The sequence below is a fragment of the Falco rusticolus genome, chromosome 2 (genome assembly GCF_015220075.1).
Source record: "Falco rusticolus isolate bFalRus1 chromosome 2, bFalRus1.pri, whole genome shotgun sequence".
NCBI lineage: Eukaryota > Metazoa > Chordata > Aves > Falconiformes > Falconidae > Falco > Falco rusticolus.
The window spans coordinates 12,298,491-12,319,520 of NC_051188.1; the positions used below are offsets into that span (position 1 = coordinate 12,298,491).

General features: G+C 40.4%; 1 protein-coding gene across 2 annotated transcripts in view; it reads right to left on the bottom strand.

Moving 5' to 3' along the window:
- Positions 1-222: 222 nt before the first annotated feature.
- SESN3 (sestrin 3) overlaps positions 223-21,030 on the bottom strand; it is a 44,825-nt gene continuing 24,017 nt past the window's right edge. The window contains exons 3-10 of one of the 2 annotated variants that reach the window (XM_037376096.1): positions 18,008-18,205; positions 17,205-17,387; positions 16,580-16,816; positions 14,855-15,002; positions 12,198-12,313; positions 9,602-9,792; positions 9,043-9,187; positions 223-8,202 (exon numbers count right to left, since the gene is read on the bottom strand). In XM_037376096.1, the coding sequence (XP_037231993.1) occupies positions 8,116-8,202; positions 9,043-9,187; positions 9,602-9,792; positions 12,198-12,313; positions 14,855-15,002; positions 16,580-16,816; positions 17,205-17,387; positions 18,008-18,202 (1,302 nt within the window). In that variant the 5' untranslated portion in view covers positions 18,203-18,205 and the 3' untranslated portion in view covers positions 223-8,115. Of the gene's footprint in view, positions 8,203-9,042; positions 9,188-9,601; positions 9,793-12,197; positions 12,314-14,854; positions 15,024-16,579; positions 16,817-17,204; positions 17,388-18,007; positions 18,206-21,030 lie in introns of both variants that reach the window. The other variant, XM_037376098.1, reaches the window with a different exon arrangement.

The following is a 21,030-nucleotide window of genomic DNA, read 5'->3' on the forward strand; positions in this document are numbered from 1 at the left end:
ATTTCAGGACCTATGTTCACACAGATTAAATAGAATTATTACCTATATTATCTACATATAGATTAAATAATTTATATATATTAAACAATACACAGATTAAAAGCCAGGACAAAGGTATGGAGGAAAATGACAGTTCCAGGGCTGGATCCTGTCCTGAAACATGGGATGCTCTGCTCCAGAGGTGTGTTCCCCAGCATGCAGCAAATGATGCTCGAACAGGAGACAGGTTTTATCCATTTTATTTAACCAATGAAATTCCTACTGATAACAATGAAAGTAATTTCAGCAAGTATAAATGTGATACAGTTTTAAACAAACCCCATTGTTCCGTACCTATAAATAGATTTTTCAAAACCTCATAAAAAGTGCAGATTTATGAATTGCTGTTAAAATGTTAATACATGATTCCTTTGTTTAAAAATGCGTTTTGTCTCTTAACTCACAAAAAAAGAAGTTCCTTCTGCATCTGTTCAGATAAATTCAAGTCGGGTAACTTAAAACTAACAAAAGTCACACACACACAAAAAATAAATCCATCCCACTAGTCAGTCTGTCCTCTGCAAAAAAAACAAACAACAAAACCCAACAAAAAAAAAAATTGAAAAAACCCAAACAAAACCCAACCAGCAACAACAGAAAAAAATAAATGATAAAAGCTGCTGTGGAAACCCACAGTAAGCTCCTAGCAGCTGCCTCACCTTGCAGGCAAGCCTCCTGCGAAAGCATGGAGCCCATGGCCTTATCTCTGGAGCTCAGGGCAGGTGGTGGCCTGGGAGGCAGGACAGGTGATGTGCCACCCGCCTGTGGGATGCTGTAGGGACCATGGGACCCACAGAGCTACCATGCTTCCCCGCTTTGTGGTGGTGGGATGGAGCAGCAGAATCAGAGCTTTGTCCTTAATCTTCCACCCCTGACCACTCGTGCGGCCAGGGCTGCCAGGAGGCAAGAAGCTGACAGCTGCCGGCCTGGGCTGGGTACAATTTACCCGCTGGCCAGAGGGTGAGAGGTGGGAGATGTGACAAACGCCACCTTTCCTGGGCACTGCCCTGCCCTGCCTGCTGCCAAGGGGGCTCAGACCCACAGCTGCCAACGGGGAGCCGACGCCACTTCTTACCCCCAATGTGCCGGGCCCTGCAGACAGCAAATCAAGGGCTAATTTTTGCACTCAACAGAGGCTTGGAAGCTTTTCAGCTGCAGAAATGCCGTGCCCACGTTTCTGGTCCAGCAGCTGGTCCGTCCATCCCTCGCACGCTGGCAAGGCTCACGTCTGCCCTGTGCACCAGCCAGTGGCAGGCTCATGGGCACGGGGGGCTGAAACCCACGCCAGATCCCGGCCTTCCTGGCGTCTGGGTCCAAATGCAGCCAAACGCAGGGCGGCCGTGCAGCTCGGACCGTGCTTTTTGCAGAGAGGGGGCTCAGCTCACCCATGGTCAGGAGAGGTCTGCGGGTGCACCTCCCTGTATCTACAGTGGTATTTCATCTACAGCAGGGTCTGTTTAGCAAGAGCAGTTTAAAGTGGCTATGTTTATCAAGTTTGCTACTTTATGAATTAAAAAATTAAAAAAAAAAACCAAACAACAAAACAAAAAACCAAACCCCAACAACTATAAATACAAAGACTCTCACACACCAGACACTTGCAGCCTGCGTGACTCATAAACCGCATCAATATTTCTGTTAAAAAGCTTATTCTACTTAAAACTATACATAGTACAAGAGACTGAAAAGTGGCAGTTGTGTACGGGCACGCTGCCTGCCCCAGGGTGGCCCACAGTCAGGTGCTCCCTAAAAAATCAAGGAGTTACAGTAACACGGCACAGGACTGCAAAGCCGATCACAGCTTCTGCTTACACTGCATACGATAGTACCAAGGGGAACACAAAAAGAACTGGTGTTAATACTGATGGATTAAAGAGTAACTATAAGATCAAAACAGACGTTCACAGCATGCTACATATATTGCTCACAAAACGTTCTTTTTTTTTTTTTTAAAAAAAGGCTAATACGAAACAAGGAGTTGGCAGTCTGATTTTCAGTTATGTCGGATAGAAGGATAAGCATATACATTCATTGTGTGGCTTTCCAGCAAAAGGAGGAAAGGGTAAAACGGAGAGATTTCAAGTTTACAAAATTTGTATTTTTTAAGCTACAGTTTATATCCAGTTCCAGTCCCAGCCGTGAAAAGATTCCGACTGTGTCGCCTTGGCGGAGTCCAAGAGCCGTAGCCTAATTATTATTTCCCCTAAAAGCAGCCGCATCCCTGCCACCCTGAGCACGCGGCAGCTGGGCTGGCAGGAAGAGGTCTGGGTCTGGTGGCACAATATGAGCATGAAGTGGGCAACGAGGACAGTCTGGACCACGCGCCTTTGGATCTGCGCTGTCGCGCCCCCCCAGACCCTCAGCTGGAGACACAATGCTTGGCGATTCACCCACTTCGTCTCAAAACTACCTTCAAAGGGCTGATGGGAACAAGAAAATGTAATTGCACAGCGGCACGTTCTTCTCAGGCAGTAAGCGAACAGTTCCCAGGAAGGGTCCCAGCTCTTGCCCAGCTACAGAAGCCCTCTGGACACCTGGTAAGGAGGTGTCTCCACCATGTCCCCTAGGCGCAGACATACACAAGAACCTCTCAGACACATCAGTGAAGTTTCTGACCAACTGACCAACGTATCAACTCCTCCTGTGCTAGTTGTGTCCCCTCGAGAGCACCTGTGGTCTGCACCTTCTAACGCTGACAGTGTGGCTTGCTCCCCGCAATTAGTATATTAATGGGTATCTTCAGTACCACCTCTAACTACCGTCAGGAACGACAGCAGAATTCAGATTTCTGTTTTCCACGAGCCCTGATGACACTTGGTACCCGTGAGAACATCCAACCCTGCCTATGTCTCCGCAGCCACTCCATGCCACATATTTGGATTTATCCCACAGATAAGTGAAAAACCCAAATCCACTTGTTCCAGAGGCTGGTCACTGTCTGCCTGGCTACAAGGAACCCGAGAAGCTGCCAACCCAACAACCCTGTAAGGCTGCCTGGCACAAGAGGACCTCAAATCCCCCATTAGATGTCCCTCAAAGAAACCATGCTGCATGGCTGAACAGCTCAAGCATGGGGAGTTTTGCCAAAGAAAGGCTTTCCTTAGTGGATCCACTGGATTATTACTCCAACTCCAGAGATGGGATCTGACACGCTACTGGCAAATGCTACCTAAATGTAAGCAAGTACTGAGTGTCATCCTCACGAACGAAAACGTAGAATTTTCCTGTCCAGAAATAACCTAAAATGGCAATTAAGTGTTTCTGACCCTCTGAACTCAACAGCAAATGGTGATACAGGAACCTAGCACTGTTTCACAAGGTTAAGGCTAGGAGGTTCTCCATGCACGACTGCTAGGGGTTGTGAGTTGAGAAGATAGGAAGCACTTGATGCAGGGTGGTGGTGGTTGGAAAATGACCATTTTTGCCTCTGGTCACTGCCCCAGCAGGATTAAATGTTTGCAAGAGAGACCTATGTGTGTTGGGGGAACAGCAGGCATGACCGCATGCTAGGACGTGCTCTAAGGGACAGTTAACACTGATCAAGATGCTCCTAAAGTTTCCTCATACTACTGTGCTCTCTCCATCTCCACACCTGTGATCTATGCAGCAGGTATGAAATGTTAAATTCATTTGGAGATAAAATTTTCATTTACGATTCCCAATGTGGAAAAGCTGGTGGATGCATCTCTTCAGACAAACATAGTGTTGGGGGACATTAGGGAGGATAAATCTGAAGTTCAGATAGTAACTGGACATTTTCATCCAGCTCTTGGAATGACTGCTAACGGCAAACCAATTCCTACATCTTTATGTTTCAGATCAGCTCCGAGAAAGTTCATTTACAATGAATACATCTCCTTTGCCTTCCTTTTGTGCAACATCACCCCGTATTTTACGGGAGGAGGATCCAACCTCTAAGGAAAGTAACTGAAAGAACATCACTTGAAATCAAGAAGATCTGGAATATTTCTTTTCTGGCCAAACTTTTTAGTTTCAGCCACAAGCTATCCACTCGCTACTGCCAATAAATCTCTGCAAGTAGAGGTTAAATAATCCAGTTCTTCTAAAAGGGAGTCCAAACTCTGGAACATGAGCCTGAAATGCATGCCTATGTTCATGGAAAACATACATGCAAGAGAAACCATCGAGAACCTGTTCTGCAAGCGCAGCAACTTACAGTTTAACTGCTTTGGGGAGAGGTTTCTCTAAGCCTACATTAAGACCCCAGAACAACCCACTTCACTAACAATCGCTGCAAATCACATGGATCTGCCACACATTACTCCTTTAATCTCTATGAAACTGATTTTATTCTATGGAATTTAGGCAACTAAGTATCTTTTAAAATCTGACTCAAAAATGCAAGTGGGCACCTTGTAGGTTTTATGCTAAGTGCCTAGGTGCTTAAATTCCCACTGAAATTTAGGTAACTAGCTGCTTTTTCCAAATCCTATGAAAACACCTATCAGCATCACTACAAACAAAAATACTTTTGAAGAATTTGGTGCTTTGACCTTCTGCACTCAAGTAACAGAGAAGCAAAATGTTTTCCTTTTTGTTCTGATCTGTTCTAAATTTATAGAGATCTACATTTGTAACTGTTTACAATCACCGATTTATCTGTCCTTAAGGCTTTTTTAATACATAGGAAGAGCTGACAGTGGCAATTCTGTGACTCTTAAGTCTGAAGATACATCCTTTTCATTTTAGTGAAGGCTTTAGGAGAAAGAATGTATGTTTCAGTTCAGTCTTGATGAAAATAAACTCATCTCCAGCTCACCAAAATTCTCATACGATACCACAATGCTAGCTTTAGTAGTTATCTGCACAAACCCTGCCCTAGTTTAAAATGGTTTCTGTTCCTGTATGATGGCACTCTTGTAACGTTCGGCTGCAGGCAGAGTGTTCTGGGAAATGCAAATGCTTTCTCCAATCAGCATTTCTTCACTGCATTACCCAAAAAATGGAGGAATTTCAGCAAGAATGTACTCTATTGCAATACACATCTTGAAGCAATTCTGCAATGACAAGAAGCTGTCCATGCTCAAAAGCTCTGTTCCCTACTTGCAGCATTCCCTGTGCTAGCTGGTTATTTGTGCCTACCAAGTTTCCTCTTCAGCAGACAGGCGACCGTACACTTTGTTTTTATGTTGTCACAGCTGGGATTTTGTGGGGCTAACATTAATGCTGGCAAATATCAATTCCAACAAAGGAACACAGAGGGAGAGTACCTACACTTCCAATGATTACAGTGCTCTTAAGAATAACGAATAAAGTGTGAAAATTCACATTCATGAGTGCTTTAAAAATGCAAAAAATCCAAGAACACTTGCACATTAAAATTTGGCACAGTGGGAGCCTAAAACGTGCATAAAGTGTATGGTAGAGTTGTCTGACTTTAAATACCTATTCTGAACAAACACCTATCAAAAATCATAAATTGAGTATAAAACCCAGGCTATATATAAATTGTTACACTGTAAATGCAATACTTTGGGGAAAAAAAAAAAGCCACATGGAAAAAATTTCCAGAAGTTTCAAGTTTGCATTTAATATTGAAAAAAACAGAGGAATTGCAAACCAGTTTACAATGACATTTCCTACTGTGGATTGTCTTCCAGGCCATATGTGACTTGATATGGCACGTTAAAAAAAAGAATCACTGGCTTACTACAAATTTTATGAAGCAATCCATTTATGGTTTCTGTATTTCAAATCTGCTCACGTACTTTGCTCAGAAGGCATTTGAGCTGGCAAGTATATTTCATACGGAAAGAAGTAAAGGCACTCATGTTTCCAAACATAAAACTCAACCTACCTTAAAAGTCTTGCACTTCTGAAGGGAAACTAAGCCGTTGTGTTAAGTTACCTGAATCTAGTTTCATCTCCTTTCCAGAGCTCAACCGTGCTTCTTGAGAACTACTTGACTTTTCAAAGCAAAGGAATTTGAAGTAGTACTGTACAGTTCCCATCACTTGAAAAAAGCAAAAGTATTGCATGAAAACTTCACTCAGCAGAACTGTTTTATGCACAAAAGCCATCAGGTATGGCCACTACAGCCACAAGAGGGAGGAAAAAGTATCATTACAACTCAGAAAGTTAAGTTAACCTAAGTTCATACATAGAGCATCTCAATGCTTCTGAGAAATCTTTGCAGTTAGCTACACAAGATAAATAAATCTGATGTTTTACCCAATGCTCTCTCTAGAAGAGAGTCCATGCTGGTCTATTGGGTATTCTTCTAAATAGTCAACGTTACATTAAAAAAAAATATTACTGGTTTCTTTCTCAAAGGGTTTTCACATGCAGGGTCCTGCAGTTTGAAAGTGCAGAAAAGTGTACAATCATTTAGCTTTCCAATTAAAGCGAAAAACAAATGCGAAGTCACAGCAAGGTATCAGAAAAGGGAAGAAAAAAGAGAAAACTAACTTTAGTAGCGTACGGGTCCATGATTTTGTCAATGAAAAGTGTTAAGATAGACTGACAGTATCTTTTTAAAACTATTCTGCAATCACCAATGAAAAAAAATGCTGTATCAACTTCTACAATCCAATGGAATATAAAAAATAAACCTATCCAGTTAGTTTTGAATGTATGCAACAGAAATAAAGGTCACCCTCCTCAACGAACTATGGGAAGTCCAAACCAACGGACAAAGTTGAAGCAGTGACAACTTGCATCCTACATGGGTAAGTTTAAGCATCTCTTTAGGCACTTCACTGGTTCATTAAATGCAATACAAAATAAAGCTATAAATATCAACATTTTGTGCTCTTAAAAATTAGTCAAAAGCAACAGAAAACAGCACAAAAGTGTGACATTTTTGGCAGCTTATTTCTTCCCTTCCCCAATATTACCAGTGTGTCCAAGAATGCTTTGTTTTGGGGATGCTTTTGGCATCTCAGTATCAGGTTGTCTCAAGCCGTAAAAGCTTAAAACAAAACTGCTGGCCTTAGACACTAAAGAAATTGGTTTTGAAATTTTCTTTATGGCTATATAAGAAGGACACTTTAGCAGTGCATGATAGGGGAAAAAAGCTTGCTTTCTTTTTTAAATATTGCACTTTTCTTTTGTTCACTCACACTAATGCATAGAAACTTTTTTTTAACTTTGAATATTAAATTCATGCTATGAAAAAGTTAGGGAAATAAATTTCTATACATCCAATATGAAAGAACAGATATGCTAGCCTTCCTTTACTTTTCCTTAGTCAAAACACTGAGAAAGAAGAGAGTGCAAAAAAACCCACAACCCTATTTTTGGTCAGCCTGTGTATTAACTTTATAGGTGCCAACTAAACATATAGCAACATGTGATGAGCATGGATATTGTGAGGACAACTGAGGGTGACTGTCAGTACAACAAGATTGTGCATAACTGAAACACAGTAAATGTGGCTGAAATGGCAAATCGTGAGGCCTCTTCTCTTGGGAAGGGGCGCAACAAAGCAGATGAATTTTGCACTTCAGTAGCATGCCGTAGGGTTTATCATGATTAACTTCACATTAAAGTGTGCTCAATGTTTGCATTCACATCTCACACCACCTTCAATGCTGTAGTAAGACCAGTGACTGGCAAGCAGTTTCCCAGGAGACACGAAGAATCCAGTGGGCAATTCAATGAAACGCAGCCTGCGCGTCTCTGTCACAAGTCACGACATGGTGGTATGTTCTCAGGACAGGCAAAACCAACCTTCTGCTGGACTCCACTAATCTGAAAAATGATTTGCTTGGAAAAGAAGTTTTACAGCACTCCACTCCAGTGCTTAAAGAACAAAGCGCTAGGATGGATATAATAAAAACAGTTTCAGGACCTGACCATTGTGCGAAATCCAGCCGGAAACAATGCAGGAGTAGTGCTCCTCAGTGTTACTTTTGTTATCATTAGTAATGTTAAGCATCAAGAAAATAAACACGTCATTGCACATTACAGCAGTCAAGAAGCACGGCCTAAACTTTGACACTAGAGAATTGAATAACCTGATGCTACATCACAAACCGCTTCTGGTGTGTATCTATTTTGAAAGGTCTTTACATACTCAGTAAAAACTCCTTTACTCCTGCCCCAGCGAATGCTTCAGGTTAAGTGACGAGTTATGGCACGAAGGGCATACAGAAGTTCGGCTTGCATACGAGCTTCCATTAGAAGTAGATTGACATGAACCTGTTAAAAATTAATCAGCCATTTAGTTCACCGTCTGGACGCAACACCATTTATTCTTTTAGGCTGTAATTTCTAACCCTTAGTTAAGTATTGCTGCAAGAGACTATGTCCTCTCTCTCTGTACCCCGCCACCAGGACTTCAGTTCCTCTTGAGACAGCTGTGTAGTACACCAATACTAGACAACACCCTAGGACTGCAAGGAACTAGCCTCAACTGCTACTTTAAGCAATCTTCCATTTGAGAAGTCCCAATAAAACCATTTTTGTATCCTAATGGTATTGTTTATGAAATATATTTGGTTTTCTTTACTATGTGTAACTGCTATACGGGAGTGCAGAATAAGGAATAGTTCACATGCCAGATAGGCTAGCAGGCACATAAGCACTGAATCCTGGTCAGGAAGCATTTAATGTGCATTTCTGAAGACACACTGACATTTTTATTAATGAAAAATACCATAAGATTTTACATATATATAAAAATATATATACACACACATGTACGTGTATGAGTTAATGTCTTTTTTGATCCCCAGATCCCAAGTATTGGCACAGTTGACCACTTCTCCATTCCCCAGTTTATCCAATTCTCTATTACAGCTGTCAGTTTAATTTTATGGAGAAGTCACTCAAAATAGTAACAACAAAAAGAATCAGTATTTCCAGTACACTGAGAAGTATTTTTGTACAACTGATATCCAACACTCAATGAATTAATCTCATTTGTTTTTCTCTGGTTAAAAACAGTTTGACACATACTGCTATTTTTAGGTATTGCTGCGTTTTCATTTTTAAACAGCATGGTGGTCTCTGAAGCCAGTTTAGCTTTGAAATATGTACCTTCTCCGAGTGCTTGAACTGACGCCAGTAACTATCGTACATGCGCTTGGTAGTTCTCTCTGGGTAGCAGGTCACTGTCTTTATGTAAACCTTCAGGCTGCGTTCAAGTAATTGATTAACTTCTCCATAATCATAGTCATCATACCTAAGGAACACAGGCAATCATTCTCTTGGATGTTAAGTTTTTAAAAGCATGGTCTTTTCAGCATTATGCTCTTAAGTTTGGGAATTGGAGCCTTTATTATACACACTAGAAAACCACCTGCTAAAAGGATCTGAAAGGCTTAGCACTAGGACACTGTCTTTTCTGAACAAAGGATACAGGCTGGCTTCAGAGAAAACCTTTCTGTAATAATCCTCACCCTGATCCATGATAATTTTCTCCAATGGAAGCGGAAGTTATACTGACATGCCAGCAAAACCACTCCAGCCTCCAGACTGAGGTACCACTTCCACTTTAACACCCTGAGTCTAAAATCATGCTTTTCACATGGTTCGCTTTCCGTTCTGTTTACACAGTTCATAATGCACTCCAAAGTCAGGGGATTTTCATCCATACCTGATTCCATACATACAGTGGACATAGTTAAATAAAGCTCTTCTTAGCGTAGTTGTATCAACATCTTCATGCGTTGCCATAGTGTTATATGTGAGGTTATATACCATCCGAAACTTCTCATCAAGGAGATGCCCAATATCAGAATAAAGCCTGTTTACAAGGGAAAAGCCATGATTTTCCCAGGTATAGTCCTGCAGGAAGAGAAGGAAATATATAAATGTACAAATGAAATGAAGTCGCTAGCTGATTCCCCCTATAGCTCAACAGCTTTTGTTGTCTGCTAGTTACAGCTTTATTCTCTGCAAAAAATTTACATTTTGAATCCTTCATCCATATCACCTGCTCTGTTCCCCCAGGCTTCCTGGCAATGAATACCACATTGCAACACCACACCTCCAGCTGGATATCATTAGCCTACAGGAGAAAAAAACCAAACTTCTGAGTGTTGAGGCAATTTTCCACTGTCTGCTATGCCACTCCAACCACTGCCATTCTATGTGGGATGGAGTTTAAAAACTTGCTCCTCTTAGAGGCTTTCATGCTTAGCTCTGAGCAGAGATGGCAGTATTTACTTGAGCCAGGACGTACAATCATTGGGTAAAGTGCTGAACTGTCCTTGAACAAACTAATAAAATCCAGGCTGCTTTGGTCTTAGACAAGCACGTGGACTGCAAGGATAAAAGCTTGCCCGCTCATACCAGGAATAGGAAATCTTTGCAGAGTGGTGGCACCGCAGCAGCATCAGAGAACAACCCTGCTTCAGAGCACCATGCAACTGCTCTCCATGCTGCAGTTACACAGAACATGTTAGTCTGCCGCATCCTCGGCAAGGTGTTCAATCACTCAATCACTGATGCCATCTTTACAATGGAGGGCATCATCTCCATGTCCTTCCTGTGTCTGGCTGTTTTCAAAAGGTACTGCTGGGCAAGGGTCCTCACCCAGGCACTTCAGAGCACGTCTACTGGACTGAGCCCGATTAGGATAGTGGAGAAGAGTAGGCAGGGCAGTACTCAGCTGCCTGACAGAGGCATTCAGCGACTCTGAAACAGGCCACAACATCACATTTGGCTTCCAGCTGCCTGTCCGAAAGACCGTAAGGCTTGTGAGAAATACGCCATACCTACCAGCCCTGTACAGGTGTCCCGGACACCTGGGGCATCACAAAAGGCTCTGAAAGCCAGAAGACCCAGGATGGAAAAAAAGTTTACTAATGGCAGTTGTTACATACCAACAATGAAAAAGGAAAAAAAAAAGTTTAAGACATTCTGCTATGTATGGATTACCTTTTTCTATTCCTAAATTTAAATCCAGAGAGCTAAAGGCCATCTTGTTTTATCAGAATAAGGATTAGATTTATTGCAGGGGTTTGTGACGGTACTGCAATTTAAATAGCATTAACGGCAGAGCATTTGGGAAGCTGTGTGTATATACATCAAACTGCTTAAGAGCAGGACATACTAATAAAGTTAAATCAAAGTGACTCCCCTGAATGTAGGCCAGAAGCTGTCCTGTTTATTTAAGAGTAGAGATGTTTTGGTTCCAATTTCAACTTCTGTAGAGCTTTTTTCCATGGGAGCCTGCTGCTCCTAAAGTACTTAAGCAGAATGTTTGATTTACAGGCACTGACTCTGCCTTATTCTTTTTGGCAGTATCTACCTACTTCAGGCTCATATAAAGACCACAGAGTGAATTGTCCAGATCAGTGGAGACTGATATATAGCTAAATACATTTCCTGTGAATGGTAATGGATTCTTTATTTTATACACTTAGATACATCTTCTGACTATGGAGCTTTCCTGCACCTACTGTTTTTTTAATTCAAGTTCTTTTGATTTGGTTTAATATTTCTTCCATTGCTTACAATTTATTATTAAACTGCTGATTAATCTACTCTATAAACTGCAACAGAACCACTTAGAATGTTCCTCCTGTTATATATATTATGAAGTTCATGAGTCTGGTCATAGAAAAAGATGCCAATATGTATGACAATGTACAGGTAAAATGTACATGCTGTTCTTTCAATGGCACTAAAAAATTACATTCAAATATAAGCAAAAACCTTTAGGAATCGTATTAGGAACTCTTTCTTTCCCAACATTCAAAGTCCAGTGATATGGTGCATATATGAGAACGATACTCAGCAAATTGCTTTCACAGACATATACATATCTAGATATTGATAACCACTGGACAAAGAATACTTGGTAAAATGACAGGAATAAAACAAAGAGTTCTTCCAATGGATTTTTCTTTTATGAAATCTGGCGGGAAGTAAATATATTCTTTCTTTTCTACCCTTCACTTTTACTCCAGATTTAGTGATATGCTTTGTAGTTTTCAAACATTAATTCTGGTAGTAATTGGAGTAAGACTGAATGCCAAGTACTCCCTTGGCTGAGATTTACAAATAGTAAAAGACTCATCTCAGGTAGATTTATGGAAGCTTGCAAATTATTTAACAGACCAGGACAAGAAAAGGAACATGCAACAAACATGCCCCACTACAAACATTTCACTCTATTTGCCTTATTTGCCCTGTAGTGAGATATACAAACATTCTTTAAGTGAATATAATTTTAGAGATGGTACCTGAGCTCTGAATGTTGGCAGATGGTCTTCTCCTCGCCTTGCAAAGTCTTTGTACCCAAACCCAGGATCTTCAATATAGCGGGAGACATCTGTAGAAACTATTTCATCATCAAATGCTGTGAATAAAGCAGCAACATACTTTGTTTTAGGCTAGCCCATGACTTAGCACTGACTTCCAACTACTACTCTACTACAGCGCTAGAGAACAATTTTAGAAGTTGTGCAAACGAAGAGTGTAGAGGAATGAAGGCAGTGGGTTGATTAGCATTGATAACATGCAGCTGTGGCCTTGCCTCAGCGGCAGTGGGTTGATTGACATGGATGATGTGCAGCTGTAGCTCGTTCAGCTAAGTGGTTAAATAGCCCTGAGGAGGGTGGGGGAGAGGGTTGGATGGAGGAGGAGTGGTGTGGTCTGTCCTCTGGAGGAAGGAAAAACAGCACACAGCATAGACAGTAGAATCTGACTGATGGTAAAGCCTTGTTGCAGCTTGATAGCTTGCTTGTACTGCAACAGAAGAGGGTGGTATGAAGGAAACACTGTAATCCCAGTCTGTTTGCTTGTACGGGATCCATCCCCTTTATTGAGCCAACTAAATGTCAGCCTACACCAGACATCTAATGTACTTCTACAAAATGGGAAGAGATGGTCTAAACTTCTGTCTGGAGGTGTGCTCTTCTCTCTGTTGACTTCTGAGGGGGTCTTGGTATCTTAAATCAGGAAGATGAATCCCATTTGTGAAGTCATTGTGCTAGGATAAGAAACAGGGAAATGTACCCCTGACAAAGTGACTGCTATGCTGAGCAGATACAGCATCAGGAAATACACCAGCTCTGTTCTATAAACTGGAGTACGAGCAACCAGAAAGCAAAGCAACACTTCACTTGTAAATATCAGTTGAAGATTATATGAAAGCAAAGAGCGCTACAGTACATCAGGCTGAAATTCTGCCAGAAGCTCTAGTAACTAAGCATCTTCAAAGAGCTCCAAAATGTGTCACTAAGCAAGCACAGGTTCTCTATCAGGAATCAATCTTTCCCTCCCAAATAAACAGGTGGCTTGATTGTGTAACTACCTCTACAGAAGTTGACTACTGCATAGCTGACTGCATTTGACCCTGATGTTAAAATCCTGGGTTGCTTCCACATGCGTTGACAGAACAGTTGCCATATGTCTGCTGTTAACACCTTGAAAATTCAGTTAATCTAAGAATTGCAGAACTGCTTTATCTCCTCTTTGCCTCATTAAACAATCAAAACATGGCTGTGTAGGAAGAAGCTTGCACAGCATCTGCTACAGCAAATCCTCAGTGAAGAATAAAAAACCTGCGTACACACACACTCCCCTGACAAGGACTGAATTTCATGAAAAGGTAGAGGCTCGACACATAGAGACTCCTCAAACCCAAACCAGCAAAAGGCAAAAAGGGAGGAAAGTCAACAAAACCATCAGCAATTCCATCAAAAAAACCCTTCTGTCCCAAACAACACCTCTTCCTTATACACCTAAAGTTGCAGAAACCCATGGAAATCCCAATTTGACAATGAAACTGCAATGGGCATCCATTTACCCACACTGTTGATACTGTCTGACCAAATCAAAACAGAGCAAGAATGGACAATGCCCATTTCTTAAAATCCAGCCATGAAGTTGCTGGACCTATCTTCTTTTCAGAGCATGTTCCTGGAGAGCCACAAAACAATCTCCCTGTTGATCCACCATACATTCTTCCTCCCTTCTGGGCTCAGTGCAAAAAAACTTAGATAATATTCAGACACATTTGGTCCGGAGCTGCTGTGGTCTGAATTCACAGTGTCAGTAAACTGTGAAGCATTTTAGAGGTAACTGCTTAAAAAGACACAAGCTATCATCTTCGCTCTACTATAGGCTCTACTATAAGGAAATGGTTGGAAATTCTTACTGTCTTAATAGTATTCTTTCTTTGAACACTTTCTTCAGAAAAAAACCCCACCCTCCTGTCTATAGAAAACAGATTTCATTGTGTTTTCATTGTATTGTTAGAGATGAAGGCCTCCAGAGCACATGAAAAATATTGGAGAAGAGGCTTTCAGCTCAGAATTTTGAACATTATTTAAGAATTTTTTAAAAAAACCTAAGAATCTCTATCACAGCACAGGCAGTGGAACAGCACAATGTTATGATCACTCAGAATGGCAAGTTAGAAATGTCCTTTCCAGGTGGACAGTAAGTGGTGAAGAAGTTGAGCCTCATCCCAATCTACTTTCTGAACTAAATGCTGTATCTGAAGGCTACTTGTTGAAGTTCTAACTGCTGCAGAACCTACGCCTGCGAAATACTACTGAATATTTACATGAATGAATTAGTTCTAAGATATAGATATAGATACAAAGCATATAAAGAAAGAGAAATTTACACCCAACTTTTCAAAAAAGTCTACAGGCTTGGTTTTTTTTTATATACAAAAGCTAAATTTCAAATAGCAAAAAGGATGGTGTTATTTACCAACCAAGAAATCCTAAGCAGATGAAGCAAGTGACAGGACCACCCTTACTACACTCCTACTAGACCAAGAGTCAGAATAAAGAAATGGACAGAAAAAGTTGAAGTCACTGAACTGGCCTCAATTGTTTAGTTCTTACAAAGCACAAATAAAAAGGAACTGGAAAAGCACAAATACCTCCACTAATTACTAGCAGACTCTCCTTCTTCTCCTTTTCAAAGCGAGTTGCCATTTCTTCCTGAGAGGCTTCTTCATCCTCTTTATCTTCTTGTAGCCTCTTCATCCTTTCCATTAAGGCCTCCAGCTCACTTAAAGAATCTGTGATCTGCAAAAACACCATGACATTCTGCAAAATTAGAAGATAGACAACGTGTGTCATCTTCAGACTTCATGCTTGACAACAAACGTTCTCAAAAACAGGTAGCAGCAGCAGCAAACACAAAAACTCAAGCCCGAATGCATTTTGTCACATACAGCGCAGACAAACAGCTTTCAGACAGCCAGAAGCGAGCTGGGAAGTGTTAATCTAACCTATCGCAGTAATCTACTGCAGCAGGATTAACAGCAGAAAAGGTGGTGTTTGAATATGGAAGCCACAGTCACTTACAATATATATTCCACCACGTAGATGGCCCAGGGAAAGCCATCTGAGTGCCCTACGTGTTATCAGAAAACAACTTTTAATATTGAGGTAACTTATTTCAGTCTATCGGTAATGCAGAATACATTTCTGAAGAGATACAGTGCAATACTACAACACAGGAACGCAACCTGAGACAGCAAATGAGCAGTTTTCATTATATGTGATCAAAATAACCATTATGTTGACACTGTTTCTTGCTTTTGTGAGGGAACCAGGCCTCTCTGCTAGAAATACATCAGTCTGGAGTTCTGTGATCTGTACTCATAATTCAGATTTCTCTTAAGATAAATTGTTTGGTTTTTTCCTTTCCTTGTGATTCTGTTCTGGTGCCCATAGCTACAGTTGTTTTCTAGTATGCTACTCACTGCTTAACAAGCAGCACAGCTGCAGCTGCAGCCCACTGACCACTGCATATGGGGAATAAGACACACCAGCGATTTGAGCTAGCATGTCTTACAGCCCAGAAATTTAAGATACAGCAATTGAACTGACTGATCACATATTCACATTGTACTACTAAAATTTTTAAAAATTTATCTCATGACTCTGCTCATAATCCTGATCTTCCATCAAAGGCAATGAGGCTAATTCATCAATTGGTATTAAATCATGGACACATCACCAAAGCATTATAGAGCCACTTTCAGAAAAAAATCCGCATTTAATATTTTTATTATTATTTTTTATCATATTTTTTATTATTTGAAAAAAAATAAGACTTTATTAATTATTAATTGAAGTTCTCTCTTGGTTGATACCAAGACTAGAATACATTTTATTTCAGACTGTTCCTCCCATCTACATGGAAGTGTTTCAGAATTGACTTGTTTTGTGATTGTAGGCCATGAAGTCAAAATTATTGTTATTATGATGATGACTTCTGGGCTTTTTTTCCCCATTTCTTTTTTCATTCCACGTTAGGAACATGGATGACACAACGCTCCAGTCAGCGACACACTATCTGAAGAAACCTGGACTTCAAGCTTTCAGCTGAAAGTAAAGTTTTAGTCTTGCCCAATGGGTTGTGACATCAGCTATCAAAATCACAGCGCTGTCTGACTACCACCCACTGTTACAATGTGGTTTTCAATTGACTACACTGAAAACTGCTAGATGAACGTAAGAGTTACCAGATTCAAGCATTCCAGTAGAGTAGACAAAAACTTTCAGACTACCCTGAAATTTAAACAGGAAAGCATGGAAGAAAGCTTTCTAATGCAAAACAGAGGCAAGCAAAAGAATCTTCTTGCAACACTAACCCCAAAGTTGCTACTTGTGAGGGATGCATTTTCTATGTTGTTGTCATTGGCAAGATCACAGACACAGAAGTTGTTGACTGCTATAAGTCTGACTCCATTAGATGTATCCGGATCTCTCTCTGGATTAATGCCACTACCAAATACAAAACTTGCCAAGGCATGATAATGTGCCAACAGGACAACAGCATGCACCAGTTCAGGAAGAGACCAATTATTTTCCCCAGTCTTGACAAGTTTCTGAAATGAGAATAAAAAAAGTGTGAGTATAAAATTTCTTTTGGCCCCCTTTTCTATAAAACACTATGTATTTTAAAAGGGATCAATTCCTTTCTTCCAATAATACTGTATTGTTCTTGCACGCTAACTCTCACTGGATTAAAAGAAAAGGAGATACCTAATGTATTACCTCTTTTCTTTTGGGATAATTTTAGTCAGTGCTATTCCTAAAAAGTAAATCTTGTGGGGTTTGTCACATAGAAGAACTTACTGGCTTATTCAGTACTCTAGTACTGCCCTGAATTTTTTACACTCAAGGTAATGAAGCCTAACCAGGCGCTTGTGTAATTCTTAGGAATTCTTATTACCGGACATTTACTGCTATTACAGAGCATGACTTAACAGGTACCTGAATGTGCTCCTTTGTGATTAGCCAGGGCCGGTGTGCAAGGAGTTTGTTTATTTCGTTCAGATTTTTCAGTCTTTGGGGAATGTATTCTAAACCATTCAACCACTCTGCAATCCCGCCAGTCTTCAAAAACTCATCAACGTGCATATTTATTAGGTAGGAACACTGATGTCTGGCAGCAGCCTGGAATCAGTAAACACAGAGGGGAAAAGTGCAGCACGTTAGTGTGTAATCTGATTTTGCTGCAAGTGGAAGACAGGTTACTAACACAAAACAGAAGTATAATTTCATTCCAAAGGGCTATGTTTTATATTGCAATGCATTTCTATACAGTACGGAGGATTCTCCAATAAAACGTCTCCAAGAATGGAGATCACACAACCACTCTTGGCCCCTGTTGCAACGTCATGACATCCTCATGATAAAAGCTGTTTTCCTAGTGTCCATCTGGAATTTGTTGTGACTGGAGTCCACTGCACCTCATCCTACTGCTGCACACTGATGGTTAAATATGAAGAAATAAGGTTACACAGCTTTAACCGCTCTCTGCAAAACCTCACTCTTGTGGCCATGTGAGAAGTGTATCATTGTAAGAAACAGGGAAATATGTTGCCAATTCCCCCCTCCCACTGAAAACTTCTGTCCAGGCATGCCTTGCTCTAATGAAAATCACCTACAAAAATTCATACTCTGTCAAAATATCACACTAGTCTCTCTTTTCCAAAGCCTTCCATTTTTCTTCTTTTTTAAATAACACAAGTCAAAGTTGCAGGAGAAACTATATATAGCCTGTTGGTACATACCATTATAGCAATGTAGTGCCTATAGGGCAAAGGAAGGGGCCCATCCATGCGCAGCATATAGAACTGGCTGCGGAGGAAAGACTCCAGGTACTGAGTATGGATACTCATGACCTGTGTGATGTTGTCCAGGCGACCAGATGTTGAGTATTCTTCCACAAGAAGATTAGTACGTTCATCCAAACCATTTGCTTGCATAACCTTAAAAATAAGATGGACAAACTTAACAGAGAAAGAGATTTTCTCTAGCTTTAACCCTGGAAAGAAGCATACTGCAATCTGAAAGGTTTGCTCGTGTACAACTTAAGAGACAATGCTGGAGATCCAGATGTGTATTTTTAAATACACATGCTTGCATGTGTGTGAATACACACGTACAGATGCTACTTGTATACTGAGAACTGAAGAGCACTTTACACTGTACCTCTGTTAATCTCCTGTGTTTCTATGAAAACCAAAACCATTTTTCTGTAGATATTCCCAAAACAGCTAAACTTGCAGATGCTTGAAGTCAAACCTGTAGACAGAGCTGGAAGTAAGCAAGAGCTAAATGGAAAGTAAAGTCTTGTCTTTGTGGAAGTCAGCCAGTATAGACACCACCCCAGCATTCAGCCCTAAAACCAATTTCAAAATTAATGGAGAGGAACTGGGTTATGTAACCAAATCATAGAAACAGCCTGGCAATCTACCCCTTCTGTGCTTGTATAATTGAAGAGGAGATCAAATGCTAATTTGCCCATAACATTCAAGTATTATTTAGAATAGGAATTTAATGCTTTCTTTAAACAAAAGCTGTTCTTTAATTATTCCAACCAATCCAAACCTTGGGCACAAGATGAAATGAAACAGCAAAAGTGTAAGTAGTTCTTGCATTGCAAGCCCTGACACAGTATTAGTGCTGTTACTCAGCGTTTATCACCAAGAACAGCCATTCTCAACATGTTTGCCGCTGAAGTTACGAGCACAAGACTAGAATGCCCACTATTTATTCTGAAACTGCACAGTATTAAATGAGCCAGCTTACTACTGCAACCACCATGAAATGAGAAAACATTTTAGCTGGTTTACTGCACATGAAGATAGAAAGCACCTAAAACCAAGAAGATAAAATGCTGAAACTTTGAGGATACAATAGCTGAAATACTCCTATTCAAAGTAAGTTTCCCTTCTTTATGATGGGCTGATGAATGGACTGTGTCTCAAATATTTTTCCATCAAATCTTATATCGAAGGCACATAAAAAGAAACGCAAACAACATGCCACATTTTCACTTCTCACCACTGTACTTCCCCGTTTTATTTTGTGGGCCCAGAAAGAAAGGGAAGAAGCAGCTAGGCAGTTAGGCAGCTCCATCATGTTTACATTTCATTATGGCAGCTTTTCTGTGTTTTGTACCCAAAATGATGCCTCCGCAGTTTTCCTTAGGAATGTTTTTACCATTGGAACTTTATTCACACATTAGAGATCATCTTATCTCACTTATTACTTGTGTGTCCCTTGTGCCACTCCAGGAAGTCTTACCCTTCAGCAAGTGCACCTCCTGTGTGCGTAAGAGATCTTTGTCTCATTTAGTAGTTTCTTGAGGAAATCATACTTCCCGTGTCTCTGGCAAGGTTTCTAATCTTCTCCAGCTTGACAGTTTTCCTTGTAACAGTACAAGTTACGGAGAAGAAATTCTGCTAACCAAATTGAAATATAATCCTGTAGGACTGCACTGTTGCTATGTTAGGCATAGCAATATGCTGCATTATTGCTTCCGAGATTTATCTCTACCTGTATTACCATCCCCTTCATACTGTATACGTACCTACTTCTGATTTATTACCATCCATGGAACCACAAACATGTTTTTTTATTCTGCTTGTAAAGCTTTATGGCACTTTAACAGGAACCTTTATAGTTAAGTTGTTATTGCTCTGTCAATATTCCTTCCATTACGACAATAAAGCAGGCTTTGACATGAGCAGTATTATTATAAAGATTTGTGAGACAGTCAGCGTGTTACTGATCTCTTAACTGCATCCTTTCTACCCAGTGTATTATTTTATGCCGAGGAGTGGGGGGAAAATGTAGTAATTTGCTTAAAAAACAGTATTTAACATTTGTTTGTGATACTAAATGGCTATTTTATCTATGCAGGTGGAGGTTCCCTACTTCTACTGGGTAACTGCTGGGGTTACTCCTTTCTGAAAGCTACTCAGTGACTCCTCCTGTACCCTTGGCTAGCAACTTTACCAAGTTTATCAGCTCTGAAAGAAAGTTATTAACAATTCTCCCAGAATATGTTACAATCTTAACTACACTTATTTTTCTACTTTTTATACAATTATTGACTTTACAAGAAAAATTACGTCATTACCAAGTTTGGCAACTCAATTTCATCTTGTATTTCACACAAAAGGGAAGTCCTTTTCACAAGTTTGGCCAGCTGGACCTCATTTTGCTCCCCTCTTCCCAAGTCTAAAAGACTCTTTTGGACCTCTCTTCCTTTTTGCTTCATTATGTTTTCTTGTTACCAGCCTTTACAGTCTGTTTGTTTCTCAATTCAAACCTTGCCGGTGTATAAATGGAGACAGATTCAGAGAACAGCAGCTATCTCATCTTCCAAAATGTCTTTTTGCCGTTCTAGCATATGAATTACCTGCCTTTAGCAACTACTTGAAACAAAACAAAAAAAAAGGTCCTGGTTTTAAGTGGGCCATCCCAAATAATTAGTTGATTGATAAATAATACTCTGTGAAGACCAAGATCACAGGAGAATACCACTAAAGCAAAGTTTCTACTTTCTGCAGCAAGCTGCAAATCAAGGTTTAAGTTGAACACTAAATCAAGGGCAGAAATTTTGAGTTTCAAGTGAAATCGTACCTTTCAACCATAAATTCTCTCAAGACCCACAGTTACAGTCTAAGAGTTAAGTCATATTTTCAGGTTCTCTCAAACTGAAGGTCAGACACTGCTCTGAGAGCTATATAATCATACCACTGCAGTACTGGATAGGCCTCCCCTTAGGCCTGGCATTAGGAGT